The sequence below is a fragment of the Equus przewalskii genome, chromosome 13, assembly GCF_037783145.1.
Source record: "Equus przewalskii isolate Varuska chromosome 13, EquPr2, whole genome shotgun sequence".
Classification (NCBI taxonomy): domain Eukaryota; kingdom Metazoa; phylum Chordata; class Mammalia; order Perissodactyla; family Equidae; genus Equus; species Equus przewalskii.
Window position 1 is genome coordinate 72,208,508 of NC_091843.1, and position 25,960 is coordinate 72,234,467.

The following is a 25,960-nucleotide window of genomic DNA, read 5'->3' on the forward strand; positions in this document are numbered from 1 at the left end:
GTACCTGAAAAATATAAGATACCAATAGAAAAACTATTGATACCAAGTAATATTGTATTATTTCTACAAAATAAATATATAGAAATAGAGTTGCATATATAAAAACCCAGTTGGAAGATACAGTGGAAGAAACATCCACTTAAAATAACACACCACCAACAATTGATAGAACAACTAGGAATAAACTCACTTCTGGCTACACATTAGAATCATCACCTGGAGGGCTTAAGAAACAAAACAACAGTAAGTACAGAACAGTGCCAGGTGCTATCCTTAGAATTCTGATTCAGTTGTTGTGGGGTGGGGCCTACGTGGTATTTTTTTAAAGGTCCCTACTTTCTAAAAATCTCTATGAAGAAACTGATCCATATAAAGAAAACTTCATATACTACTGGGAGATATAAAAGAAGACTTGAAGAAAGGGAAAAGTGTACTATATTCTTTAGAATAACTGAATATCATAAAGAATTCAATTCTCCCTAAATTAGGCTATAAATTTAATAGGATTTCATAAAAAGACTAACACTATTTTTCATTTTTGGAACTAGACAGACTTATTCTAAGTTTGTATGGAAAAAATAAGTTAGCAAGAGTAGCTAACAATTCTGAAAAAGATAACTGTTGCACAGGGGCTAGTCTGAGCAGATATTGACTACCACGTTAATAAACAAAATAGAAATGGTCCAAAACAAAATAAAAAATGTTTACAAAGGACCCAAATGTAAATGAGACTTTGGTATATGATAAAAAATGGCAATTCAGATCAATAGAGGAAAAGATAATTTATTCAATAAAAGATGTTATATAATGAAGTAGCATTTCTAACCAATGGGACAAATGTTAGTTTACTCAATAAAAGGTCAATTGGGTAGCCATCTTAAAAAAAAAAACTAGGGGCCAGCCCAGTGGCAGCGCAGCAGTTACGTTTGCACATTCCACTTTGGCAGTTTGGGGTTTGCCGGTTTGGATCTCAGGTGTGGACCTATGTACTGCTTGTCAAGCTGTGCTGTGACAGGTGTCCCACATATAAAGTAGAGAAAGATGGGCACAGACGTTAGCTCAAGGCCAATCTTCCTCAGCAAAAAGAGGATTGGCAGCAGATGTTAGCTCAGGGCTAATCTTCCTCAAACAAACAAAAGTTAGATATCTAATATGCAAAACATTCCAGATGGGTCCAACATCTAAGGGTGAAAAATAAAACTCTAAAAGAAGATAAGGGGGAAGACCATTCGAAATATGAATGACACAAAATCCCAAAGCCACAAAAGCAAAGATTCATAAATTTGATTGCATTAAAATGCTAATTTCTACATGTTAAAAAACACCAGAACAAAGTCAAAAGACAAATTACAAAAAGGAAAACAATCGAATCTTGGGTGCGGACATGGTACTGCTCATCAGGCTATGCTGAGGCGGCATCCCACATGCCACAACTAGAAGGACTCACAACTAAAAATACACAACTATGTACTGGGGGGTTTGGGGAGAAAAAGGAAAAATAAAATCTTAAAAAAAAAGAAAATAAGAAAAATTTGCAGCTTCTGTTACAAAGAACTAATATGTAAATTATGCCTATAATAAAAAAAACAATAACCAACAGAAAAATAGGCATAGGAAGGGTCACAGTAAAGGAAATTCCAATAACTATGAAATATATGAAAAGATGATCTATTCATAATAATGAAAATGAAAATAATAAAATATTTTTTATCAGTTTGGCAAAAGATGTGAGTACATGCATGGCTGGTGAGAGTATAAATTGGTATAACTTCTTTAGGGGTAATTTGGTATAATTTTGCTGGATATATTCTTACTCCAGCAATTTCACTTCTATGTATCTCTTGTTAAGTGGGGAAAAAAACAGCAAGATGCAGAACATTATGTATAGGATGCTACCATTTGTGTGTAGGGAAAAACTATATATAAAGTTTGTTTGTAGGTGGATGGTCTGTCTCTAAAAGGATACACAGGAACGTGGTTACAGTAGTTGTCTCCAGGAAAGGGGAGCCAGGTGGCTGGGGGACTGTGAAAGGAGGGAGACATCATGCTCACTGTTAACCCTTTAGTAAGTACCTTTTGATGCTTGTACCTTGTGCATATATTACATAGTTGAAAAAACAGTAATAAAGTCAGCCATATCCAGGGTCTGTGTCCCATCAGATACTCCACATACTCCCATTACTACATCCAAATGGTCTATGTCCCATCAAATACAAATAACTCATCAAACACAGTCAAATACTCACAAATAATTATTTTATAGTTCATAAGTAATAATCAATAATTGTTAAAATATTCTGTATTCCATATTATTCAGAGGAACATAACATTATATTATATTATTTGCTTCCATCCTTTTAATACTTCTAAGTTGTTAGAAGCTGGTAAGAGTGAGGTCTTGATAGTAATCATTTTTGAAAATACATACTTCTATAATGTATTTTGTTTTAAAATAGCATACATTCTTTAAAAGTAACTAAAATCAGTGATTATTAAAACTAACATTTAAAATATATAACTAATCATGATCTTTTTGTGTATTTCCATGTAGCTCTAAAACATTATTTTCTTATTTTTGTTCACTGTTTTTTGGATTGGTGTGGGTTTTAAGCCACTGGTCGATGGCGCTTTCGTACTTCCTCGGCTCTTTCAGCCAATCCTGATGCCACCGAAGGTTTGCTATCACATTTGAATAGTTTTGCCCTACACTTTGTTTCCACTTGATAAACTGCTCTTTATTGTACTGGTGGACAGAAGCAGAAACTTTAGGGTAATTTATAATGGAACGAAGCTTCTGATCCAAAGAAAAGGTAATTTCTGGAAATTTTGTAGCAATATTTGTTAGTTCATCTGGATCTGAGGAAAGATCTGAAAGAAAAAAATTAAATACCTGTGAAAGTGGTTACCTGCTAAAAAAACACTTTTAGAATGTCATTACTCTGACAGATAATGTATCAGAATCTATTTTTATTTTCAGTTCCGCTTAGCATAGTAAGGTGAAGGACAGTATAAACAGTAAAATAATATAGCAAAAGTTAAACACTCCTCTAAATGTATGTTCAAATTATCTTCCTTCCTACCATCCTGCTCTCCCATTTTCTTTCTTATCCATTCTTAGATGGCAGAAACAGTCAAACCCTTATCACTAGTAAGCTGGCTTAGCCTTAATTCTCTCTGTTTTTGATGACTTGCTTACTTTGACATGCAGAGAAAAAAACCAGTAATGCTTATATTGTCCCATTCAACAGCCTCCAACTTTCCAGCTGTAAGAATTCTTTATATAGCTGAGTCATGTTCTTGCAACTTCACTTAACTCCCAGTTTTCTTTATATAGTAGCATACTGTTCTTGGATTTCTGAAAATTACATTCATCGATACTGTCCATTTGAGCAAACAGCCATGGAAATAAACATTTCTCTCAATCATTAATTTTGGGAAAATAATGATAAATATTTCAGATAACATAAACACCCCTTTTACCTACAATGTAGGAAGACAGGCTATAACTAGCATGCCAAGCTAATTGGAAAAACAGCAAATCAAAGATATTATGACAATTTACCGAAGACAGTAAATGAACAATGCATGTTGAGGAGAAAATCGCTAGGGGCCTATCTGAGTGCATTAGCCAGAAGACCCCTGAAGACACGTATGATTTTGCTAGGTGACTTCAGATGGCACCTCTTTGGGAAAGGGAAGTCAGTGAATAAACCCCAGAGAATACAGGAATGGCAGGCTTCCCCAGTGATTCCTTGATAGTCACACCTTCCTTCTGCAGAACACAGCCAATGAAAGAGCAAGAGATGCCCATCACTCATCAGGATGAAAATTCAAGGACTTACTCTTGAAGCCAATAATCTCTTGCTCTTAGAGTTAAGGGGGTCAATCAGTTCAGGCCCCTAAAGAATTATTTGGAGTTAATAACTTTGACATTTGTAACTAGGAAGGAAACTTAGAGAGAAATGAATATTAACAATGGCTCTAGAATATATTTTATATGCAAAAAGGGGCAAAGGATAAGCAAAACCTTAAATCTAATAATGCTGCTTAAAAATTCATTCAGAGTAGTAAGGCCAGCAGGCATTTTTGTAGAATGGAAGGAGCATGGATTTTGGAGTCAGACCTGGGTTGAAATCCCAGGTCTGCCACTTCTTAGCTATGAGGCCTTGCGCAGGTATCTCAATCCCTTTGACCCCTAGTCTCCTTCTATGTAAAATGAGGATACTGGTACCATCTTGTGGGGTTGGGGTCAACATTAAATAATATATGGAGAATGTCAGGCTGCAGAAGATATAGGTGTTAATCCTCCAGAACAGCTGAAACCAAGGTACTATGAGAGGGTGTTGGCTACTGATTGGGAAAGATAACCATGAGAATTAGAAGACACGTTCATTAGAGAAAACAGTGCTCTCAATCCGGAGACCCAGATCAAAAGCCTTAGGGCACTTGCTCTGAAATTCAGATGCTGATTTGCAAGGAAGCTGCTCCTCACAAGGACAACCTTCTGTAGATTGTCCTAGCATGAGGAGCAGCAGATATTTATTTATTTAACAATGATTACTGGATCTCTTGAGCAACGCTATGTAGGTCAGCTCATTACACATGATATTATACTTAAAAAATCTATCAGCGAATTTACCAAAGAGTTGAGGCAATTCTGAAGCACCGTCAGAGTAGGCTACATATTTCCACTGGTTAGTGCGAAGCATGTAGGTGGAAGCATTCACATTGCAGCCATGGAATTCACTCAGAATCCAGGGCGGATGTAGGTTTTTGAATTTATCTTCATCCTTAAGTGTTTCTGATGATAACGGCAACAAAGAGTATCCACTCAGGTTCTGAGGCAGAGGAATTCCAGCAATATCTGTATAACACAAAAAAACCCACGATATTTTTTTAGTAACTCATTCTTTCACTAGTTGAATATTCACAAATGACATCATTAAAGGTCACAGAGACTAGAGACTGTGTATGGATTTTGTAAACAGACTGCCTAGTTCTAAATGATTATTCCACTAACCATGTGAGCCTGGGCATGTTATTAACCACTCTGAACCTCACTTTCCTCATCTGTAAAAGGGGAATAATAATAATATCTGTATTTTATAGGTTTATTTTAGGTTTAAATATAATTTATGTGAAATTTTGAGAACAGTGCCTGGCACAGAGGAAACTCTCAGCAAATATTAGTTAATATCTTCAGTCCTTTATTTCTGAATGATTAAATAATCACATTGTTTCTCAAGTTTGTTCCAGGGGATATTAACAAGACTATACAAGAAAGAGGTTTAGTAGTCATATATATGTTTGCAAAAAATGTTTAAAATTAAATAGGTAAATTTATTGTAGATGTAAATTTACTGCCAATGTGTATCATAAACCCTCAAGGGTAGTACATAGTATGCCATGTGTCCTAAAGTTATTTGATGATAGAACTTTTTTTTACCCCCAAGTAACATCTTGAGGGACTAGTATTTTGCAGAACATACCTTGGGAAATCCTGGATTATACTGATTTATGGAAAAATAATTTATTTTTTCCTTATCAAATACAGAAATTTAGAACAATAGCAAGGGAAATGTGCTACTTAAAAACAGGCTGTATTTTAAAAAATTGTTTTTAAAGTATTTGTTTAGAACTCAAACTGTATTCTTCCTATAGGAAAATTACCCTTAAGTTTGGCTGGGTACAGAGGGTAGCTCCAAAATGAGCCTGCAGTTGCCTCTCCCACCCATTTTCTGGTTTCAATGTTCTATCTTTTTTTTTTTTTTTTCCTTTTTATCCCCAAAGACCCCCAGTACATAGTTGTATATTCTTTGTTGTGGGTCCTTCTAGTTGCGGCATGTGGGACGCTGCCTCAGCGTGGTTTGATGAGCAGTGCCATGTCCACACCCAGGATTCGAACCAACGAAAGACTGGGCCGCCTGCAGCAGAGCATGCGAACTTAACCACTCGGCCATGGGGCCAGTCCTTCTATCTTTTTTTGTTGAAGACTGACAAGGCATTCTTTTTTTTATGCTTTTTTTTTTCGGTGAGGAAGATTGGCCCTGAGCTAACAACTATTGCTAATCTTCTTCTTCTTTTTTTCCTCCCCAAAGCCCCAGTACATAGTTGTATATCCTAGTCGTAAGTGCTTCTAGTTCTTCTATGTGGGATGCTACCATAGCATGGCTTGATGAGCTGTGTGTAGGTAGGTCTGCGCCCAGGATGTGAACCGACAAACCCTGGGCTTCCAAAGGGGAGTGTGTGAACTTAAGCCCTATGCCACTGGGCTGGCCCAAATGTTCCATCTTTTTAGGTATAATTAAATATTTCCAATGAAAAACAGGAAGTAATATATCTGCAATGCTAGAAATTAAACAAAATTGAATAATAAAATTAATTTAACTTGACTGTAAGTATTTGAGGAAAAACAGGTTAATTAAAGGAGAATGAGGAAGTAGACAAAGACCTCTATAAATCTTCTGAAGGTACTTGTTTTACATACAATCTGATTTATGTATCTTCCATTTTCCTTGGAAGGGTTATATTGTAAGTATTAATCTGCCAACCAACCATGATCAGGGAATTTTCAGAAAGAGAGAAAGACAGAATGAAAGAAGGGAGAAATGTTTCAGAGATAACCGGTTAAAAACACAAAGAAAAGAAGGAGAGAAGACATTAAAGAGGATGTGTATGATAGAAAGGGACTGCCCAAGATGAAACTAATGAGCTACAAGACAGCAGGCTACTGTAAGGTCTACAGAGAGGAAGGAAACCAGCGAGGGAACAGGCTGGGTCCGGCCGTCTGTGTGTCAGCCACCAGGCGGCACCGCTAGCGAGGCCCAAGAGGGGAGAGAACAGGCCTTTGAGGACGGCTGGGAGCAGGGGCCAAACAGCACAGACTCACAACTATGGGGAGTTCCCGTATTCAGCATTTCAATAATCTTTCAAAAAATACCTTATTTCAGATCTAGTCTTAGCCTAATTTTCCTAAAGAAGCTTGGAAGACTAAGAACATTTATGTGATTCCCCTGTGTTTATATGAGAATTTAGTAGTAAACTTGGATAAGGGTCCATTTAAGTATTTATTTTTTTAAATCGTTTGACAAACCAGGTGCTGTTCCAGGCGTAGGGAGACAACAGTGGGCAAAGCAGATAAGCTCTCTCTGAGCTTACAGTCTAATGTGGGGAGAGAGACAAACCAATATGTCAGATGGTGATCAGTGCAATGAAGAAAAACAAAGCAGGAAAAGGGAGCCGGTGATGGCAGGTGCTGTTTTATATAGTGTGCTCAGGGAAGGCCTCTCTGATAAGGTGACATTTAAATAGAGACCTGAGGAAGGGCCAGAGTGAAGCCTATAGATATCGAGGGGAAGGGCATTCCCCCAGGGAGTAGCAAGTGGAAAGACCCTGAGGCAGGAAGCTGCTTGGTTCATTCCTCAGACACCTAGGAGTCCTGGAGGGCTGGAGCCAGCTCAGTGAGGGGTAAAACTGTAAAAGATAAGTTGGGAGGGGAAGAAATCATGTTGGACTCTCAGGCCCAACAAAAGATTTTGGATTTTACTCCAAGTGAAATGGGAAACCATTAGAGGATTTTGAGCAGAAGTGTGACATGGTCTGATGCTAACTACTATATGGTGAATTGACTAAAAGTGGGTAGGGCAGAAGGTAGGAGTTAGGAAGCTATTGCAGGAGTCCAGGCATGAGGTACTGGTGACCTGTGTCCAGTCTATTACTGGTAGAATAATAGACCTTTGTAAATTGATGTTGACAAATGAAACCCACGTCAAATATCCATAGTATTTAATAAATACTTTAGGTATTTATTAGTTTTTCTGTACTTCAGGAAACTCAGTATCATTTCTCATATATTTATCAATGATTTCCTTAAAAGTACTTTAGCTTAAACTGCTTTTCGAAAAGCTTTTTGATCTCTGTTTAAAATGACTTTTCATATTTTTTTCTTCTGGCAAATCTGTCATTCTAATACGATTTAAAGTTAAGTTTTATCTTTCTTGGTAGTATAAGCAAATATCGGAAATAACTGCAGGATTCTTAATAAAGAGTGACAAATTTAAAACAGTAAACAAATGGGTAAAAAGGCAGACCTGGATATGTGTGATGGTTTCCCGAACAGAAATAAGATTATATTTCTTCCTGACCATATGAGAAAATAAGGGATTAGACTGGATGGCAATGATGCAAACTATGCACATTTTTTAGGGCAAACTTAAGAAGAATAAAAAGTATTAATGATAATAATATCTAACATTTAATTGTTTACCATGTTCCAGGCATTGTTCTAAGCTAAGGAATAGCCACTATTATTTCCAGTTTATTGATAAGAAAGTTGAAGACCAGAGATGTTAAATAACTTGCCCACGGCCATACAGTTGGTAAATACTGATTTGAATTTACGCAGTCTGACTCCAGGATCTCTAGACTCTTGGATACAACACCACAAGTTTTGCTTTACTGTAGTTTTTCAACTTCACAATATTTTTCAGCCAATAAAATAGTCTATGTAGAATGCCCCTCCCAACTCTCCATTAAGATCCTGTAACAAGGAAGGTTTTGCAATTTAAATCACTAGCAATTATGCATTCTTTTAAACACAATTGCATTTCTATATAATTACATTTTCACAATTCAAAAAAATCTGGATTTATCTTTTAAGTGAGAGGAAGGCAGGTATTTTACAAAAAAGATCAACTATTAAAAGAAAAAAATTCATGTAAAATAAATTTAAAAGAGAAAATCAAAACAATTTAATTTTAAAGCAAGCCTACCTTTATTTCTAACTGAGCTAAAGGATGCTGATACTAGGTTATTAGAGAAGAAAATATTTTAAGGATCATTTTTTTTTCTCCCCAAAGCCCCAGTACATAGCTGTATATCCTAGTTGTAAGTCCTTCCAGTTCTTCTATGTGGGCTGCCGCCAAAGCATGGCTTGATGAGCAGTGTGTAGGTCCACAGCCAGGATCCGAACCGGCAAACCCCAGGCCACTGAAGCAGAGCACATGAACTTAACCACTACACCAGTAGGCCAGCCCCTTGAGGAGTAATTTTTAAAGAATAATCTCTGAAATAATGATATCAACTTTAATAGTATAAAGGATTCCTATTCATAAAAAAGTATTAGAAAATGATAAAGAGATAATATACTATAAAAGACTCAGAACATTCTTCCTATCATAAGATATGATAAAATGTAATTTTATAGAAAAGAAACTACTCTTTTAAAGTTAAAAAACTACTCAAAAATTCAGACTTCTTAATAAAAACATTGTAGCATCTTAAATTTCAATAGTCTTTATAGTAAGGTACATTTATTAAAACAGGAATCCCACCAGGGTTTTCCTATTCAATATCTTTGTTTACAGTTTTTTGAATCATCATCTTTTATATGATCTTTCTAAGGTCCACAGAATGGAAGGGAAGAGGAAGTCTGGCTTGAGGCGCTGATTTGAGAAATTTAATCCCACACTGTGTGTGTGTAAACTGGATTTATACAAAATACTACCACTACAGGTAAGCTAATAAAAAAAAGGAACTTTAGAATTCTAATAGATTATGCTTTATACCTATTTTAAGCTCCTAATTGGCTAGAAGAATCACAAAATAAGTCCTTTGTAGATACACTATCAAAAGCTGTATAAATTACTCACCAAGCATAGTAGGGTAAATATCCACAAGAGAAACCACATTTGATACTTGTAGGTTGGCCTGAATTCCTGGTCCCATTATCAAGAGCGGAACATGGGCGCTAGCCTCATACATACTCATTTTATAAAACTGACGATGTTCCATGGCCAGCTCTCCATGGTCTGAGGTGTATATGACAATAGTTTTCTGAAGAAGATCTAACTGACGAAGAGCCAGAATAATTTCACCTACAATACAAATCAAGATAAATCTTAATTAGCTTTTAATTCACGTTTTATTCTAGCACAATAAACTTTTAACAACTCTGCCCTACAAGGGTTTGTCAGAATGCTTCTTATCATCTTACTGTTATCTACTGTTCTTAAGTAAATTACGCCAAGTTCCATGTGCCTGCCCTTCAGTTGATAGACTAGAGAGAGGAAGAAAAAAATATAATACCCGTGGGATAAGTTTCTTCATTTGGAGACCATGCTAGCTTGCTTTCCACGTTTCTATCAGAGAATGGGGAAAAAATTTCCCCTTGGTGACTCAAATGAACAAAGAAACACAAATCTGCATGTCAGTACCATACACGTCTCAGAGGATGAAGGGACGACCACCACCAACCCGCAATTTCTGCCCAGTGGGAGGTGAAAAGAGGGATCAGAACTCCTCCTCCCTGCCACCCTTCCCCGTAAACCCCCAAGAGCTAGATCATGTGCATGAAGTTGGCTGAGGGTTATGGAAATCCCACCTTTGAGGAAGGGCTGGAAGCAGGACACACGGTATATGAGTGTGATTTAACATATTCTTGGACAGGGAATAAGTGGACAGTAAAATTCCTCTCACAGTCCCTGTCTCTTCGTGCCCTGAAACTTCCTCCTCATTGCAATTAAGAGAAACACAGTAAGGCACAGCCCAGGGAAGAGTCATGTCTATTTTGGCAGCTCCTGAATCTGGCCTACAGGGGTCATTATTATTAGGAAAAACCCACAGGTGATTCTGAGGTCCAGTCAGAACTAAGACACACTGCTCTATGAGTTATTCACGGAGGGCAGATCATCAGGCTCTTTCAAACGGACAACTGTAATTCCTTCCTAATTGGTTTCCTTGCCTCCACTCCTCTTTCCCCTCCACAATATCTCTTGTTCACTCTGGTGGCTATCTTTCTAAAATATCTGATCATGTCACACCCCAGCTTAAAACTTTTTCACATCTTCCCATTGTCTATACCCTTCAGCTACCTCTGGACCTTTACCTTTCACCATCCTAAACTACTAAGAACTCCCTGAATTAATAACAATTAGTTTAGACTTTCTTGCCTCTGTACATAACTCTGCCTTCTGCGTCGAATGCCCTTTCTCCCACCATTTACTTGGTAAATTCCAATTCTTCCTTTATGGCCCAGCTCAGCATTACCTCCGTGCGTTCCCTGCTCCTCCAGGTAGACTGACTCACTCTGTCCTCCAAGACCACTATAACTTGTAACCTACTGTAGTTACAACAACATGCTATAACTGCTGGGGTTTACACTCATTCAGTAAATGTTTACTGAGTTCCTACTACGTGCCGGAAACTGTGGATGCAAAGCTGGGCACGTAGGATGCAATGTTGAATAAGACGGAAGTCCCTGCCCTCTGGGAGCTCACATTCTTCAAGGGAAATGGACAGTAAACAAGTAAATAGAGGGAATCATTAAAGATTAAAATGTAAACAAACAAGATAATAAGGTATGGAGTACGTAGGATGATGGGGCTGGTATACTAACTTACGTTGCTTGAGAAGACATCTCTGGGGTGGTATTTGAGCTGAGAGCTAAAAACTGAGAATAGCCAGCTATGTAAAAAAGCAAAGGGACAGGTATCCCAGGCAGAGGGAGCAGCGAACATGAATGCTCGGAGGTGGGGTAAGAGCTTCAAGTGTTTTTAATTAATGTGTCATATCTTAATAATACTCAACTGAGTACCACCAGTGCCCGACATAGTGCCTGATAGCTAGCAGGCACTCAATTTTTGTTGAACAAACACAGTGAACAGTAACAAATATTATTTGGTGACCAGACCAGTTGTAGATTTAACAATGAGATACAATGTATTCCACAAACTTTGTAACTTGAAGTGAGCTGCTGCATTTTTTTTCCTGGAGACCTCACGAGTAGTATTCCCATACTCCCTGCAGCAACATTATCTACTATTTCACTTTAGTAGACATGGACAAATGCATAGCTGCAAACTTTCAAAAGCGACTCCTAGGGTGTAAACCAGTGAATATCACTAACATCAGAAAATATCAAAATACAATTCAACATGTGTGTGGACTTCAGTTAACAAACTTACTTAAAATCTTATTTGCCTTTAAGATTGAGTAGTTGGAAAGTCCTTGAGAATCTTTTAATACATACATTTGCTATTTTATAAATAATCTATCCATATGGCTTTTTTGCTTTCTGCTTTATACTTTTATATTTTTGCCCAATGAATGCTTTTTAACTTGAACATGAACTCACTTGTTCACTCCCAAGGTTTATGTGTACAGAAGAGGTGCTACCCACACTTCACTAATGCAATTATGCTCCACCCAAAGTGCAGCAAAACACATGATACGGTTTCTGAAAATGACTTGTTATAAAAATTGATATATTTTTTTAAACCAAGGTCTCTTTACATCTGAAGAGGAAAGTGACATAGCTCTACAAGTGAGTAGGAAAAAAACACTTTCTTGACAATCATTTTACGGAGGCAGGTTTGGTTTTGAGCTGAAATAGGGAAGGAAATTCATTGAGTCTGGACCAGAATATACACGGGGAAATTGCTTTCAGCTTTAGTTAAGCCTTGCTCTAGGGGCCCTAGGGAGAATGGAGTTATTACTAGTCTGGGAGAAGTACAAGATTCTACACTCAACTGTCTCACCTCCTAGAACAGGAGCCTTACAGTTATCTGTCCATGTGTACCTGTGTTTGGCTGAAAACTGAATCCTGATTAAAGCCAGCAAAAAGTTTTGATTCAAGCAGATGATAGCCTTCTATGAGCTTTTCTTTATATATGAACAAACCTAAGCATTTATTGATTTATGAATAATTCGGACTGAGAAGCTTTTATTGTATTATTAATAATGCATATTATATAATTTTTATATGTATCAAGAGTCCTATAATCCTAAATCTGAAGAATCTAAGCAACTGTTAGGAGAAATGATCTGAGGATGTTCATATAAGTCACCAAAAAGCAGGATCACAGTTGGATGGAAAAATATTATGCTTTTTCTTCATATCATAGCTTATTAATTACACCACCTACCAAGCATGGCATCTGTCTCAGCACACATAGCATAATAAAATGCTCTAATATTTTTAATTTCTTTTTCTGTAAACTTCCCAGTGCAGTTTTTTGTATAAGAAGAATAATAATCTATAGGGTGCATTTCTGACAGAGGCAACCACTTTGGGATTTTGATGGCATCATAAGATACCTAAAAAGGAGAGAAAAGCAAAGTAGTAATATTCCTCCTCTCCAACAAGTGTGTATGGTAAACTAGACAACATTTAATTACTTAGGCTAGTAGAAAAGAACGGTCATAAATTATGTAAAGAAAATAGTAAATCAAATACATAAATTAGGAACAAATTGTTAATATTTCCAGCAAGAACAAAATGTGTAAACACATCAATATCTGTTTAGTGAGACAGTTGAGAAAATTATTTAAAAATTATGCATGTCAATGAAGAATATGAGCTATATTAGATAGTAGTGTAGTCCAGAAAAAGTGTCCAAGCACTTTAATATAGTTGTGTGATCAATTCAGCTTGCAGAATCAACAACCTAAGGATCTAGACTCCTTTTTCCCAATAGTTCACTAGTATAAAAGCCAGTATCTAGTGAGATAGCCAAATTATTTTTTAAAAACAAATACAACTTTTCAATGCATATAATGCTTACATTTTTTGTGAAAACAATTAAGACTAGACTTCAGTCTTATATATCTTTTAGTCACGTAACTTTAAAAAATTCAAATATCTACTAACAAGTTACTTAAAAGTTACTTGAACACCCGAAATTATACAATTTTATAAACTATTATGATCTCAATAAAATTACTTGGAAATAAAAAAAAGTTACTTGACTCATTTTGTTAGGCTAGTGCTAACTCCAGCTATTTTTCAACTTGAAGCCAGCAAGAACCCTTTGAGAAGATATGAAGTATCTAAACCTTTGACATTATTTCCTTTAAAAGAGGTGCACTACACAGTGTTTCTGATTAGAGTTTTTAAAGTAACTTAAATTTGATTAAAGATGACACATTTCAAAACATAGGCAGTCTTCCCTTTGCATGGTTCAGATATGCACAGATTTCAGTTACCACAGCTGGATGACACAAGTCCTCCACCAGGGTTCAAATTTTAGTCACCAAGGTATATTAACTGTGACTTATTGCATAAAGTACAAACTTTCCCATTCATAATCTGCTAGCTCTTTAGTCTACAAACCACTATATAAATTACAAATATGTATCACAATTAGTGACTAATCAGGTCATTTATTTCAAAGTCTCTCAGTGGTTACTCACTGCACATCTTTCATCCAGTATACACACAACCAGCAAAAGGTGTAATTGTGCTGCCTCCTTGTCTCCCAGTGATAAATCAATGTGACACATTATAGAAATGGATAAACAAACGAGGGACTTGGTCAACAAAGACGAATGTATAGTAAAGAAATAAAAAGTGGTAACACTGGAAGTGAAATTTGAATCAAACGTAAATGGAGTTATAGAAGAAACAGCTGACCTGGGAATGCTGACACTGCCACCATTTGATACATTCTAGCTATACAGCCAGAGGAACTTACTGAAGACACACTCATTGATCTAAATGAGGAAGGTCATTGTGAAGAAAAGGATAAACTTGTCCTAGACAAAGTGATACTGGGAAAAATCTTCACATTAATGAAACTCTCAGAAATATATCGTGACATTGAAAGTGCAAAGGGTAAAATGTTGGAAGGTAATCCAAATTTAGAAAGGAATATGACAATGTGCCAGGACACACAGAAGATGCTTGCTCTGTATCTTAAGTTATACAATGAGAAGGCAAGCACTGTTCAAACTACCCTTGCTACGTTTTGCTACAAAAAACCAAAACACTTTAGTTCTTAACGTCTCTAAGTGTTTTCAGTTCAGTGCATTAAATAAATTAGTTTTACTACTTTTTCAATTCCCTATTCATTTACAACCCAAAATAAGAGAGTTTTAAATGTTTTGACAAATGTTTTTAAGAGTCCTAGAAAAATGGTCATTTTCCCAATGGATTATTAAGATCTCTGTATAGTTGCCGCTGGTGTGGTCATTTTTACCATCCTGAACTGTGCAAAGTGAACACTGCCTGCACTCCTAAGAGAGTGTTCTAAGAGAATGTCTTTCAGTTCTCTCTTTACAGACATATTATATGAAAATATATTCAATTCAGAAGTAGGTTTCTAAGTTTTAACATATTTTATTTCTGTCAAATTGCCCTTTTGTTTTTGTCAACCAGTTATCGGTCAAGTTTGATTTAATGAGAATATACAATTTTCAAGATTTTCTTTAAAAGTGACACTAAAAGAAACAGTGAGTAAATACCAGTAACATACAGATATGTTAACTTCTACTTTTGAGCACACATAGTGTACTTACTTTTTTAAGCCAATAAAGAGATGTGCGAAATGTTGAAGCTCCAAAATTTTCTCCGGAAGATGGTGAAGGGTAAGGGTGTGGTAAATTTAATCCCAAGTACAGAACAAATGGTTGAGTGTAATTAATTGCTTCCTTTCTTAACCAATTTACTGCTCTGTCTGTATTCCTCCAGTCCTTTTCCATAACTCTTACTTTCGTCTTTTTAGGGAAAAGATTAACCATAGGCCTGCCTTCTTGTCTGAGTAAGAAAGCAACATCTCTTGTCCATGCTTCCACACGATTGCTGAGGGGGCAAAAAGACAGGTATATTGTAAGAGATTTAAAAAGTTTTAAAAACTGACTAAGCATAAACATAAAAAACCAATATGGAAAACAATCTTTAGACTCAGTCACCTAAATGTTCAGACTAACTATCTAACCGAGGGCCCTCCAGGACCAGTTCAACTGAGCCCATCTCATGAACAAAGTGATTAACTGCCTTTCAGAAAATCTGCAAAGTCACGTAGACAGAGCAAGCGCAAAAGAAATCTTCACCTGAAATGACTGTAGAACCAAAGAGCCTCCTTCCCATGGAACCCAAGGACAGGGACACAATCAGAACTTGAAAGTTGGACTCGTCAGAAGCGAGGGGTCCCTCATTCAGGAAGATGTGGTGTTAAAATTCCTTCCCCACCTCACCAAAAATGTTTGGCACCTCATCATAAAAGTTTAGAACCTCATCATAAATGTTTAGAATCCTGTCATAAATGTTTTAAACCTTACCATAAATATTGAAGCCCACCAGTTAACACCCATCCCATCAGTGTTTCTGCATGCCAGCCTCTTCTCCCTAACCTCTTAAATTTTGCCCCAAATGCTGAATCGGTGAGACAAATCTGAGGGCACATGCTCCCTGTTCTCCTTGCAGATCAATCTTGCAAAATAAAGCTGATCTCTTTGCCCAAAGGCTGATGCTGTAATTAATTGACCGTTTATGGGGCATCAGGTGAGAGAACCCCAATTTTGTTTGGTAAGAACTACACTAGATCTCCTTAAGAAAGTTACTGAGCATTCAAAGTTTAAAAACCAGGAAAAAATAACAAAAATAAAATAATCACTTATGTGTTCTTTAAAACTAAGATTATTTAGAAAGGTTACTTTTCTTGTAACAAGATATTTAGCAAAATAAAAAATGTTTTGGGGGCTGGCCCTGTGGCCTAGTGGTTAAGGTCAATGTGCTCTGCTTCGATGGCCCAGGTTCGCTTCCTGGGTGCGACCTACACCACTTGTCAGCAGCCATGCTATGGTGGTGACCCACATACAAAATAGGGGAAGACTGGCACAGATGTTAGCTCAGGGCAAATCTTCCTCAGAAAAAAAAAAAAGGTTTTAGATTCCTAGTATTTCTCTTGAATTTTCTAGCATTTTATTTTTTTATCAGAAGAAAATAGTATTTCTAACCAAAGCTACTATAATTTCCTCCTATAACTAAATCTTTATATTTTTAAAATTCTACCTCCTAAGTGTACCTTATGTTTCTGAAGTTTCACATTTTGAACTGTTTCCAGCTATATCTTTTCTCATTATGAGCACAATTTTATGATCTAAGCTATCTAAGCTAATAGTGATGCAAATTTATTATCCATTATAAACTAGATGTAGTTTCTTTATTAGCTGATTTAAAAGTTAAATGATTCAACCAATTCGATTTCTCTAAATCTTTAGTCTATTTTATCTAACTACTTGATAAGTTAAGAGGTAGTACTTACTACTACTTTTTCTCAATCAGTGTATATTTAGTTAGCAAAATTGTTTAGGAAGCAGTCCTGGACATTTCTAAGAAGCTTATTTTTATAAGTTTTAGTTGAGGCAAACACCTCTGAAGTACTCTGTCAACTAAGAAAAGAGTTTTAAAAATTCGCATACCAACATAGAAATAAGGAATATTTTATATTAAAACAACACCCCACATAAGGGAATTTCAAACCACACAAAATGACTAATGGCCCATAGATGAGCTAAAATAGAGCTTTCATCTGCCTTATGAAGGCAGATACAGAATTTAAGCATCCATAATAAAAATAAAATTTTCACAGTTGACATTCAAGATATTTTGATAAAAATAACAAAAACTAGAATTTCAGCAAAATTACACCTAACGGATTCTAATTAATTCTGCCTAGCATTTACTCAAATTGTAAGTTTTGTAAAATTTATCAGACTACCAAAACAACCTAACATTAGTTTCTCAGTCTTTTGCTTCAGTCATTGCTGAAACTCCCTATATGTGACTATGATTAGCTACTGCAGAGGAGTGGGATGCTAGGGGTTTATACACCAGCAGTACTTGTGGTAGAGCTCAAGGATTCTGAGAGAAGAATAGGACACTGAGATTCATACAGGATGTATAGAAACTAAAGTGCTTTCTTTTCAACCAAAGAGTGTTACAGAGTGTTATATTTTCGTACGGCTGAGACATTATTACAGGAAACAAGAAAATTACAAGCAAGCTTGGAATACAGCCTAACTAACTAGTTCCTAGTGTGATACTGTGATTTATAATAAAAATTTACATCTTGTCTTCTCCCTGCTTCTGGCAGGGAGATCCTAAAACCCTTGGAATTTCCTAGGTGGAGAGGGACAAAGGTGCCTTTTGTTATGTCAATTGGGTTACTTTTTGACCTCATCTAGGATGGGGACTGGTTGCCAGGAGAACTGACCACATGATTATAGGGTGCAAAATTTTAGTCCCACCCTGCCTGACCTCGGGGAGGAGAGGGGGGATGGAGATTGAATTCAGTTACCAAGGGTCCATGATTTAATCAATGATGCCTGTGTAATGAAGGCTCCATAAAATCCCCAAAAAGGAGTGGATTCAGAGAGCTTCCGGGTTGGTGAACACTTGGAGGGGCTGGGAGAATGATGCTGGCTCCAAGAGGACATGGAACCTCCACACCCTCTCCCCATGTCTCGCCCTATGCATCTCTTCCCCCTGGCTGTTCCTGAGTTATATCCTTTTACAATAAATCAATAATCTAATAAGTAAAATATTTCTCTGAGTTCTGTAAGCTGCTCTAGCAAATTAATAGAACCCAAGGAGGGTGTCATGGGAAGCTGTGATCTATAGCCAGTAGGTCAGAAGCACAGGTAACAACCTGGACTTGCCACTGGCATCTGAAGTGTAGGGGAGGGGCAGTCTTGTAGGACTGAGCCCTTAACCTGTGGAATCTGATGCTACCTCCAGGCAGATAAGGTCAGAATTGAGTTGGTTTTGGGACACCCAACTGGTGTCTGGAGAACTGGTGGTGTGTGGAACCCGCTCCCCTTCCCTCCCCCCGCCCCCACACACATTGGAAGTGGGTGCAGAATCCTAATTGGTGATCAGAACATTTACCTGGCTTTCAATTAACTCAGGTGTAGACTATTGTCTGGATTGTGCTAACTGACTCAGTCAACCCTAGGATGTAGTCAGGAGTGAGTCTAGAACATCTCGAGGAAGATAAGACGGCTGAATGGAACCCAGGGCACCGTGTCTTTTGCTACAGCAATGAATACGATGAATAAGTGTGATTCCATTGAGCCTTTCTGGTAAGGTTATGCCCCCTTCCCTATTTTTATCTTTTTTACTCTCTGTGTTCCTGAGATTCTTTCAACCTAGACTGGTCCCCTTAAGGGTCCAAAGACTCAAATCAAGTTAATTTTGGCCTCATCATTATGATTGATTTCAAACTTAGCTTTATTTTTGCCCTCTTACTGATTTACCCTCTTATTCATGGGTATGTGTGCCTATAACTGCTGGTATTCAAGGAGAGTTACAGCAAATGATTTCAGCATTACTAGGGAAGCAGGACAAGATTATGGTTGAAGGTAAAGGTTCCTCTCTCACAATTTTCACTTTTTCCTCTTTTCTGGGTATCCCAAGAATCTTGAGTGAGCTAGTTGATTAAGAAGGTAATACTTTGATTGGTTAGTTTACCTATATTCATGGCATTGTGCTTAAGTTATAAAGTAACAATTTACTTCTTTATAACTTAAAATCAGCACATTTTAGGTTTCAATAAATATTAATAATTCTAATCAATGTTGGTTCTCTGTTCTGCTCTCACTACTCCTGGGCCAGCCCAATCCTCCTGGGACTTTGTTAAGCACAAGAAGAGCAGTAGATGCAGTAAGCAGTAGGCTGCTACAGGAGCTGCAATTCTCAGCTCAGAGAGTCCCTTTTCCCAGCCCAAGGTTCCTTCTGGCCAGTAACACTAACGAGGAAAATAGAGAGAGAAGGTGAATATGTAACTGCACAATCTATTACAATTACTGTAACAGAAAAATAATTCTTTTAAAATTATAATTCTCTTTACCACACAACCAGTGTCTCCAATCCCTTCTTAACCAGGCCAACTGGTTAACGTGAGCAGAATTATTCTACCTTGGTTCAATTCCAGGAAACAGTATCTTTTGACCATGTGCTTAGACCTACTTTGTCTTGTTCTAAGTGTTGTCTTTATCCCTCCACCGTTAATTGCTAGAACCTCCTCCAAATAGAAACTTTCTAATTACTTGGCCACCAGGGGTATTTTGAACAAATTTCCTTCCATTCCATTTCTATGTACATTGTCTGGACTGTCAAGAGTTTCAATCAGGACAATTAAAAAGGGCTTACAAATAGGGAGGAAGCAAAACTATCTATGCTGTAGATACTTACTGATTCTTTGGCTCCTCTCATTATAAATTTACCCTGTTACCTGCAGTACGCATGCACATACAATGTGTAGTTTCCTGGATGCCAGCATTTCTCAAAGTGGCCCAGGGAGGTTTCTGAGAGGATTTCAGGGGGTCCATGAGGCCAAAACTATTGTCCTAATAATAGTTAGATCTTATTTGCCTTTTTCACCCTCATTCTCTGAGTGCACAGTGGAGACCACTCCAATTTAGCGTCAGGTGAGAGCTTAGACGTGGAGTATACCTGTATCAAAGGGGATTGTTCTCTATAAACTTAGGCTTTTTGTCCATGTACACTAAGCGACCCTCCTAAGTGGTCCAAAGTCTACTTCTACTCTTGGCAGAAATGTAAGAAGGATTTCTCTTCTCAAACGGACACAAAAAATAACCACGTTTCCGGTTCACTATTGGTTTCACCTTGTCCTACCTCCACCTGAGGTCCAGTTCTTTCTATCCTTGCTACTCCAAGAGTGGTCCATGGACCAGCAGCATCAGCATCACTAGGGAGCTTGTTACAAATGCAGAATCTCAGGCCCCAATGAATCAGGACATTTAACAAGATGCCCCGGTGATTTGTATACATAAAGTTTGAGATGCACTGCTCTACATACAGTGTAAGAATTCTTTTATGCAAAAAACCCCTTGATTTTTAGATAGGATAATCCAAACAGCTTCTACAGTAGCTCATGCATAGAATTACTCTACCTTGGTTCAATTCCAAGAAAATAAGGTGATGGCTACATGCACTATCCAATAATCAGCAGTTTGATTAGTTCTTTTTAACGACAAAATCTCTTCCTAATATAAATGGAAAATAAAACTACCTAACACATTACCAACTAATTATTGCATAAATTTGTCTATATGCCATTGCTGTGTGGCTTTTCTGTGCCAAATTCTTCTGTAGCATTGGATACAGTCAGTCCACAGGTAGGAAAGGATTATTTTACATAGTAACAAGCACATCTGAAAAAATATCACATATTAAAATAGGTGAGAACATAACAGTTTTCTTTCAAAATGAATTAGGAGCCTAGACTTAAACCTTCAGCTTCCTAAGATTCCTAAGATAATTAACTATCTCAGACTGAGTTCTGTGGAGATCTCTCTTTCACACACATACACAATCATTGTTACTGATGGGATTACAACAGCTAATGTGTCTCAGATAAGTCTCTGGCGTGGGAAAATTACAATTCTGAATGGTGCCCTTGCAAAACCCTGCTATTAACCTAACAAATTCTGTAAAAAAAAAGGAATCCAAACTCTTTCCCTTTAAATGCTCTTAAAGTTGTGAGAAACACACATACCATTTTTTTAAAAGGACTTACAAGGCTGTCATCTATCTTTCTTACTTATATGACAATCTGTTTTAGTTGAATGACTATTTCTAACTCTGGCAAATTCAGGTTGGAACATCCCTTTTCAATATACATTATTTAAATGCTCAATATATGTATGTTTTTCCATTGGTTCATTTTATTCATTCCAACCATTTTCCTTTTCTGGTGAAATTATAGTAGTCAGTGTTCCTTAATCTTTTATTCATAAAGTTATTTGTAAATATGTTGAAAATCATGGATTTTTTGCCACTAAACAATATTAAAAATATATTATTACAATACTTATATCACTATATTATACATAATATTAATATAATACTTTATATTATAATATATAATTAATAACATTGTACATTTATTATATAATTTTATTAATTATATATTATATATTTTATTAAGTATTCATTATAAATATATTTATGCAATTATATATTCTTATTATAAAGTATTATTATATAATAATAATAGTAAATAAATTCAAACGGAAGTTTTGTTTTGCACGAGTGTGGGGATGGGTACTTAGGGATTTTATGGACTTCGAGCTGTGAACTCCCACCTAGCCATTTTCTAGTCTCCTGGTGAATTCATCACAATGGGAGCATCAATATTTATAACTTTGAATTCCCACAGGACAATGACTATAGCCTTTGATAGAGAATATTTGCTGTAGTTTAGGTTTATTTAATAAAGCTAGCCTTTTTGATTCAATTCAAGAAATATTTACTGAATGCCTACCATGTGCAAAGCATTGTGCTGGCAGGAGTTTGGAGTTACTTGCTTAGCTACCAAAATGGCATTAGCACCTCGTATCCACTCACACATAAAACCCTTTTACTACCATACTTTTTAAAATAGAGGGCCATATGCTATGTTGTGGAAAAACCAACTGTGATAAAATAGTTTGGCCATAACTATAACTCTAATAATTTAGATCACATTCACTATTTCTACATCATAAAAGGGGAAGCTTTTTTTCTGACACTTTTAATTTAACATATCAACTTGAGCAACTGTAATATTTAAAATTTTTGTAAGCTTTTGTTTTTCAATATTATATGGAAAACATAACCTGGACAAAATGCCATCAAATCTGAAAGATAAAGTAGGTGGATTATCCCCCAGTAAATCTGTCATTAAGAATTCACCAAGCAGTCACTGTATGGGACATGTCACAGTGTCCATAGCTCTTGCTGAAGGGGTGACCCAGATGACCATATTTTGTAGGATTTAACTCCTCCTCTATCCTGTTGACTGACCAGGGGTGGGCACCTGACTAGGGATGAAAGCCTTAGGTCCTTAACCTGGTCAGCAATTATGGTGGGGTCTGGGATAAAATATGAGTTGGGCTCATCATCCTTATTTACAGAATTTGAATTTGGAAAGAAAAAAAAAGTCAGGTAACTTGCAGTTATCTAGAATGCAGCTATGAGGTAGAGAAAAAGTCATAAAGAAGGAGATGGAGCTTGAGTCAAAAAGGGTCATACAGGTCAAAGTTATAGTTGGAAGTGAGGTAGTTGAGAAAAGATACAGAGCAGAGGAGAGAAATAAGTCATGAGTTATGTTAATAACTAGAGAACTAGAACTAGTTCTAGTTCTAGGCAGACAACTAGAATAAAGTTCCCCTAACTCCTGCCACTAAGGCCCTTAATGCTGTATTACATTCAGAATTACTCCCCAGTCCCATATCTTGAGACTAGTGTGACTACAGCCCCTGTTCTTAGTTTGCTAATCCAAATCCCTTTTCACTGCATGCCAATCCTTACATTGTGATCACATCTTCTCTACCCTGTATACCCCAGTCTTATGTGGGTGGGCTCAAGTGACTATTCTTCTAACCAAAAGAACGTAATGAAAATAAATACCATGTTTCTAGTCCTATACTGAGTCCAAATCTCATCCAATATAAGCCTCAGAATAGAAGACTTACAAATGATACATACTTATGTCTATCATGCTTGTAAGTAGTTAAAATGATTTCACTGCTGAGAAATCTAATTTTGGGGCTGTTATAGTCATAATTAACTTTCAATAAATTTTCAAAATGTCCCTTTTGCCTGCTAAAAGATAAGTCTTTAATCTATGTTTCTGAATACAGTTATGCACTGTGTAATGACATTTTGGTCAACAACAGACTGCATAAATGACAGTGATCCCCTAAGGTTAGTACCATGTAGCCTTGGTGTGCAGTAGGATATATCATCTAAGTTTGTGTAAATATACTCTATGATGCTCGCACAATGGCAGAATCACCTAATGATGCATTTCTTATAACATATCCCCATTGTTCAGTGACTCACAACTGTATAGGACTTTACCGAGCCTAGGAAGACACTAGTGACCCTTCTGGAAAAATTTTCTCTTAAATCTAATGCAGGGCCTAGTAAGTAGTAAAAGCTGAACAAATGATAGCTATCATTATTCTCCAGGTGGCTTTGGTCAAAGAAATTCAGTCAACACATTTTAAATGAGTTAACTTTCAGGGTAATGGGGGCATGGATGACATGTGTCTGAATTATTTAAAATCTGTTAGGTAATTAAAACTTGGCCTGTTAGCTCCATGAGTTCCTGGGCACAGTGCTACTAAGACAGCCAAGTTACGGATGTGACATGTTTTTCAAACCACCTGCCTTTTGGCCAGGAATTTCATTTTGTGTGGGTTTTAATGAGAGGGGAGAGGCCATCGCCCACTATTGAAGCTGAAGCGAGAGTGATAACCCCTTTGCCTAGGACCCCAGGCAGCTAGGGAGTAGGGAAGTGACGTAGGCTTGCCAATTTGATACTCAGGTGCTGGAGTTTGAGTCTTGAGGGAGTGACACAGAGACATGGGGTCAGCTAGAGATTAATTAAGGCAGCAGTGTCACCAGCAGCAGTATTGTGGCCAGCCTGTTTCTATGGTATAATTTTGGTGTGCTCTCAAACACCAGCCTTACCCAATTCCTGTTTTCTGAGTTGAGGACTCTGGCCTTCTTATTGATGCTATGTGCTACCTAAGTTTTTCTAAAAAATTTATTTTTGGGGCCAGCCCCGTGGCCTAGTGGTTAAGTTTGGCGCACTCTGCTTCGGTGGCCCAGGTTTGGTTCCCAAGCACAGACCTGCACCACTGGTCAGTGGCCATGCTGTGGCAGTGAGCCACATACAAAATAGAGGAAGACTGGAACTGATGTTAGCTCAGAGTGAATCTTCCTCAAGCAAAAACAAAAAAAAATTCATTTTCTACTCAGGATTCAGAGTGTAACCAAGGATCTTGATGAGTAATTTCTAACACTAATAGTACCTTAGAAATTTTGTCATTTTTGCCAAAGATATGATAAACTATCAGCACAAGGCTATTACTCACTCAAAAAAGGCAGAAAAGTTCATATTTTTCTACTTTGAATCCGATCAGTGTTTTTATCTTTGCATTTCCAAAAAAACATTTATCTAAAATTGCTTAAAAAAATCAATTTACAATAACAGCAGTTTAACAAAAACAGAAAAAAGTGCTATGGTTTTGGGGATCCAACAACTTTGTGGAGGTGTTCTGAGACAGTTTTGCTGTTGCAATCCTTCATTTCTTATGAAGCCTGATACCTACAAGTAACTTTATAATACTACTATGAAGCAGGTTTGACATATTCTCTAGTGAAAGAGGCATCTTTAAGAGTCTATAAAAGGTGAAAAGGGAATAATTTGGATTAATAAAGGGCATACTTTCAGAGCTTGAAAAGACTGGATTCTAATTGGAGCTTTCATAAACAAAAAAAGTATTAGGTATAACAATGAAAATTCTAAGGAAAAGAAATTTAGTCAAATAGGGTTATATATGGTCTCAGACTAAAACATATATTACAGGAATTTTTTTGCAAGTAAAGAGACGTTAGGGAGTGACATCAGCATCATGGCAGAGTGAGCTGTTTCCTTAGTCTCTTCCCCAAAAGAACAACCAAAAGCACATTCTTTAACCAATAGAGGATACCCACATACCACAAGAGAATGTCTGAGAGACCCAAACAGCCATACATCTGAAGGTAGGGGTACTGGATCCCAGGAAAGCAGAGGAGGTGAACGGATCTCCTGCCCTTCTCCAGTGGCAGTGATCTAGGTTGTGAGTCCACACACAGCAGCCAATGTGGAACTCTTGGAGGAGGTGGGGGAATGGGAAGGCCTCCATGCAAATGCTTTCATGCTTAGGGCTGCATCCTGGCCTGTGGTGGCGTTCCACACCAAGGTGGCTTGGCCACTGTGTACGTGGGCGCCCCCACCAAGCCCAGCAGCTCAGGTGGGCTGCAGGTGAGTGCAGAGTGGGCTCATGTGCATGAAAGAGGGTGCCCCTTCCCTCCCCTCCTGCCTGTTGCACTAGCTTGGTCAGTTAGCCAAGGCAGTGGATCTGCACCAGAGCACCTGTGCCTGCTTGTGTGACCTGCCAGGCAGCAGTAGCTGGTGGGAAGATGCAGACAGGTCCTGTCAGCACAGCTTCCAGTTGATGTGGCAGGTTCAGAAAACACAGCTCCTCCCCCAACCAATGGTGACAGGTGGAATCTGCAACCAGATACCACCCCACTATGCATCAGCAAAGGTCCACTTCATCAAACACCATGAAGAAATACATTAACACTCCAGATGAGATTGAAAATGACAAATCTTCAGAA

General features: G+C 37.3%; 1 protein-coding gene across 3 annotated transcripts in view; it reads right to left on the reverse strand.

Moving 5' to 3' along the window:
- Positions 1–2,239: 2,239 nt before the first annotated feature.
- ARSK (arylsulfatase family member K) overlaps positions 2,240–25,960 on the reverse strand; it is a 50,794-nt gene continuing 27,073 nt past the window's right edge. For all 3 annotated transcript variants that reach the window (XM_008520989.2, XM_008520990.2, XM_008520991.2), the window contains 5 exons: positions 15,295–15,577; positions 12,924–13,095; positions 9,651–9,875; positions 4,640–4,864; positions 2,240–2,868 (listed from right to left, as the gene is read on the reverse strand). In XM_008520989.2, coding sequence (XP_008519211.1) covers positions 2,570–2,868; positions 4,640–4,864; positions 9,651–9,875; positions 12,924–13,095; positions 15,295–15,577 — 1,204 coding nt within the window. In that variant the 3' untranslated portion in view covers positions 2,240–2,569. The remainder of the gene's footprint in view (positions 2,869–4,639; positions 4,865–9,650; positions 9,876–12,923; positions 13,096–15,294; positions 15,578–25,960) is intronic.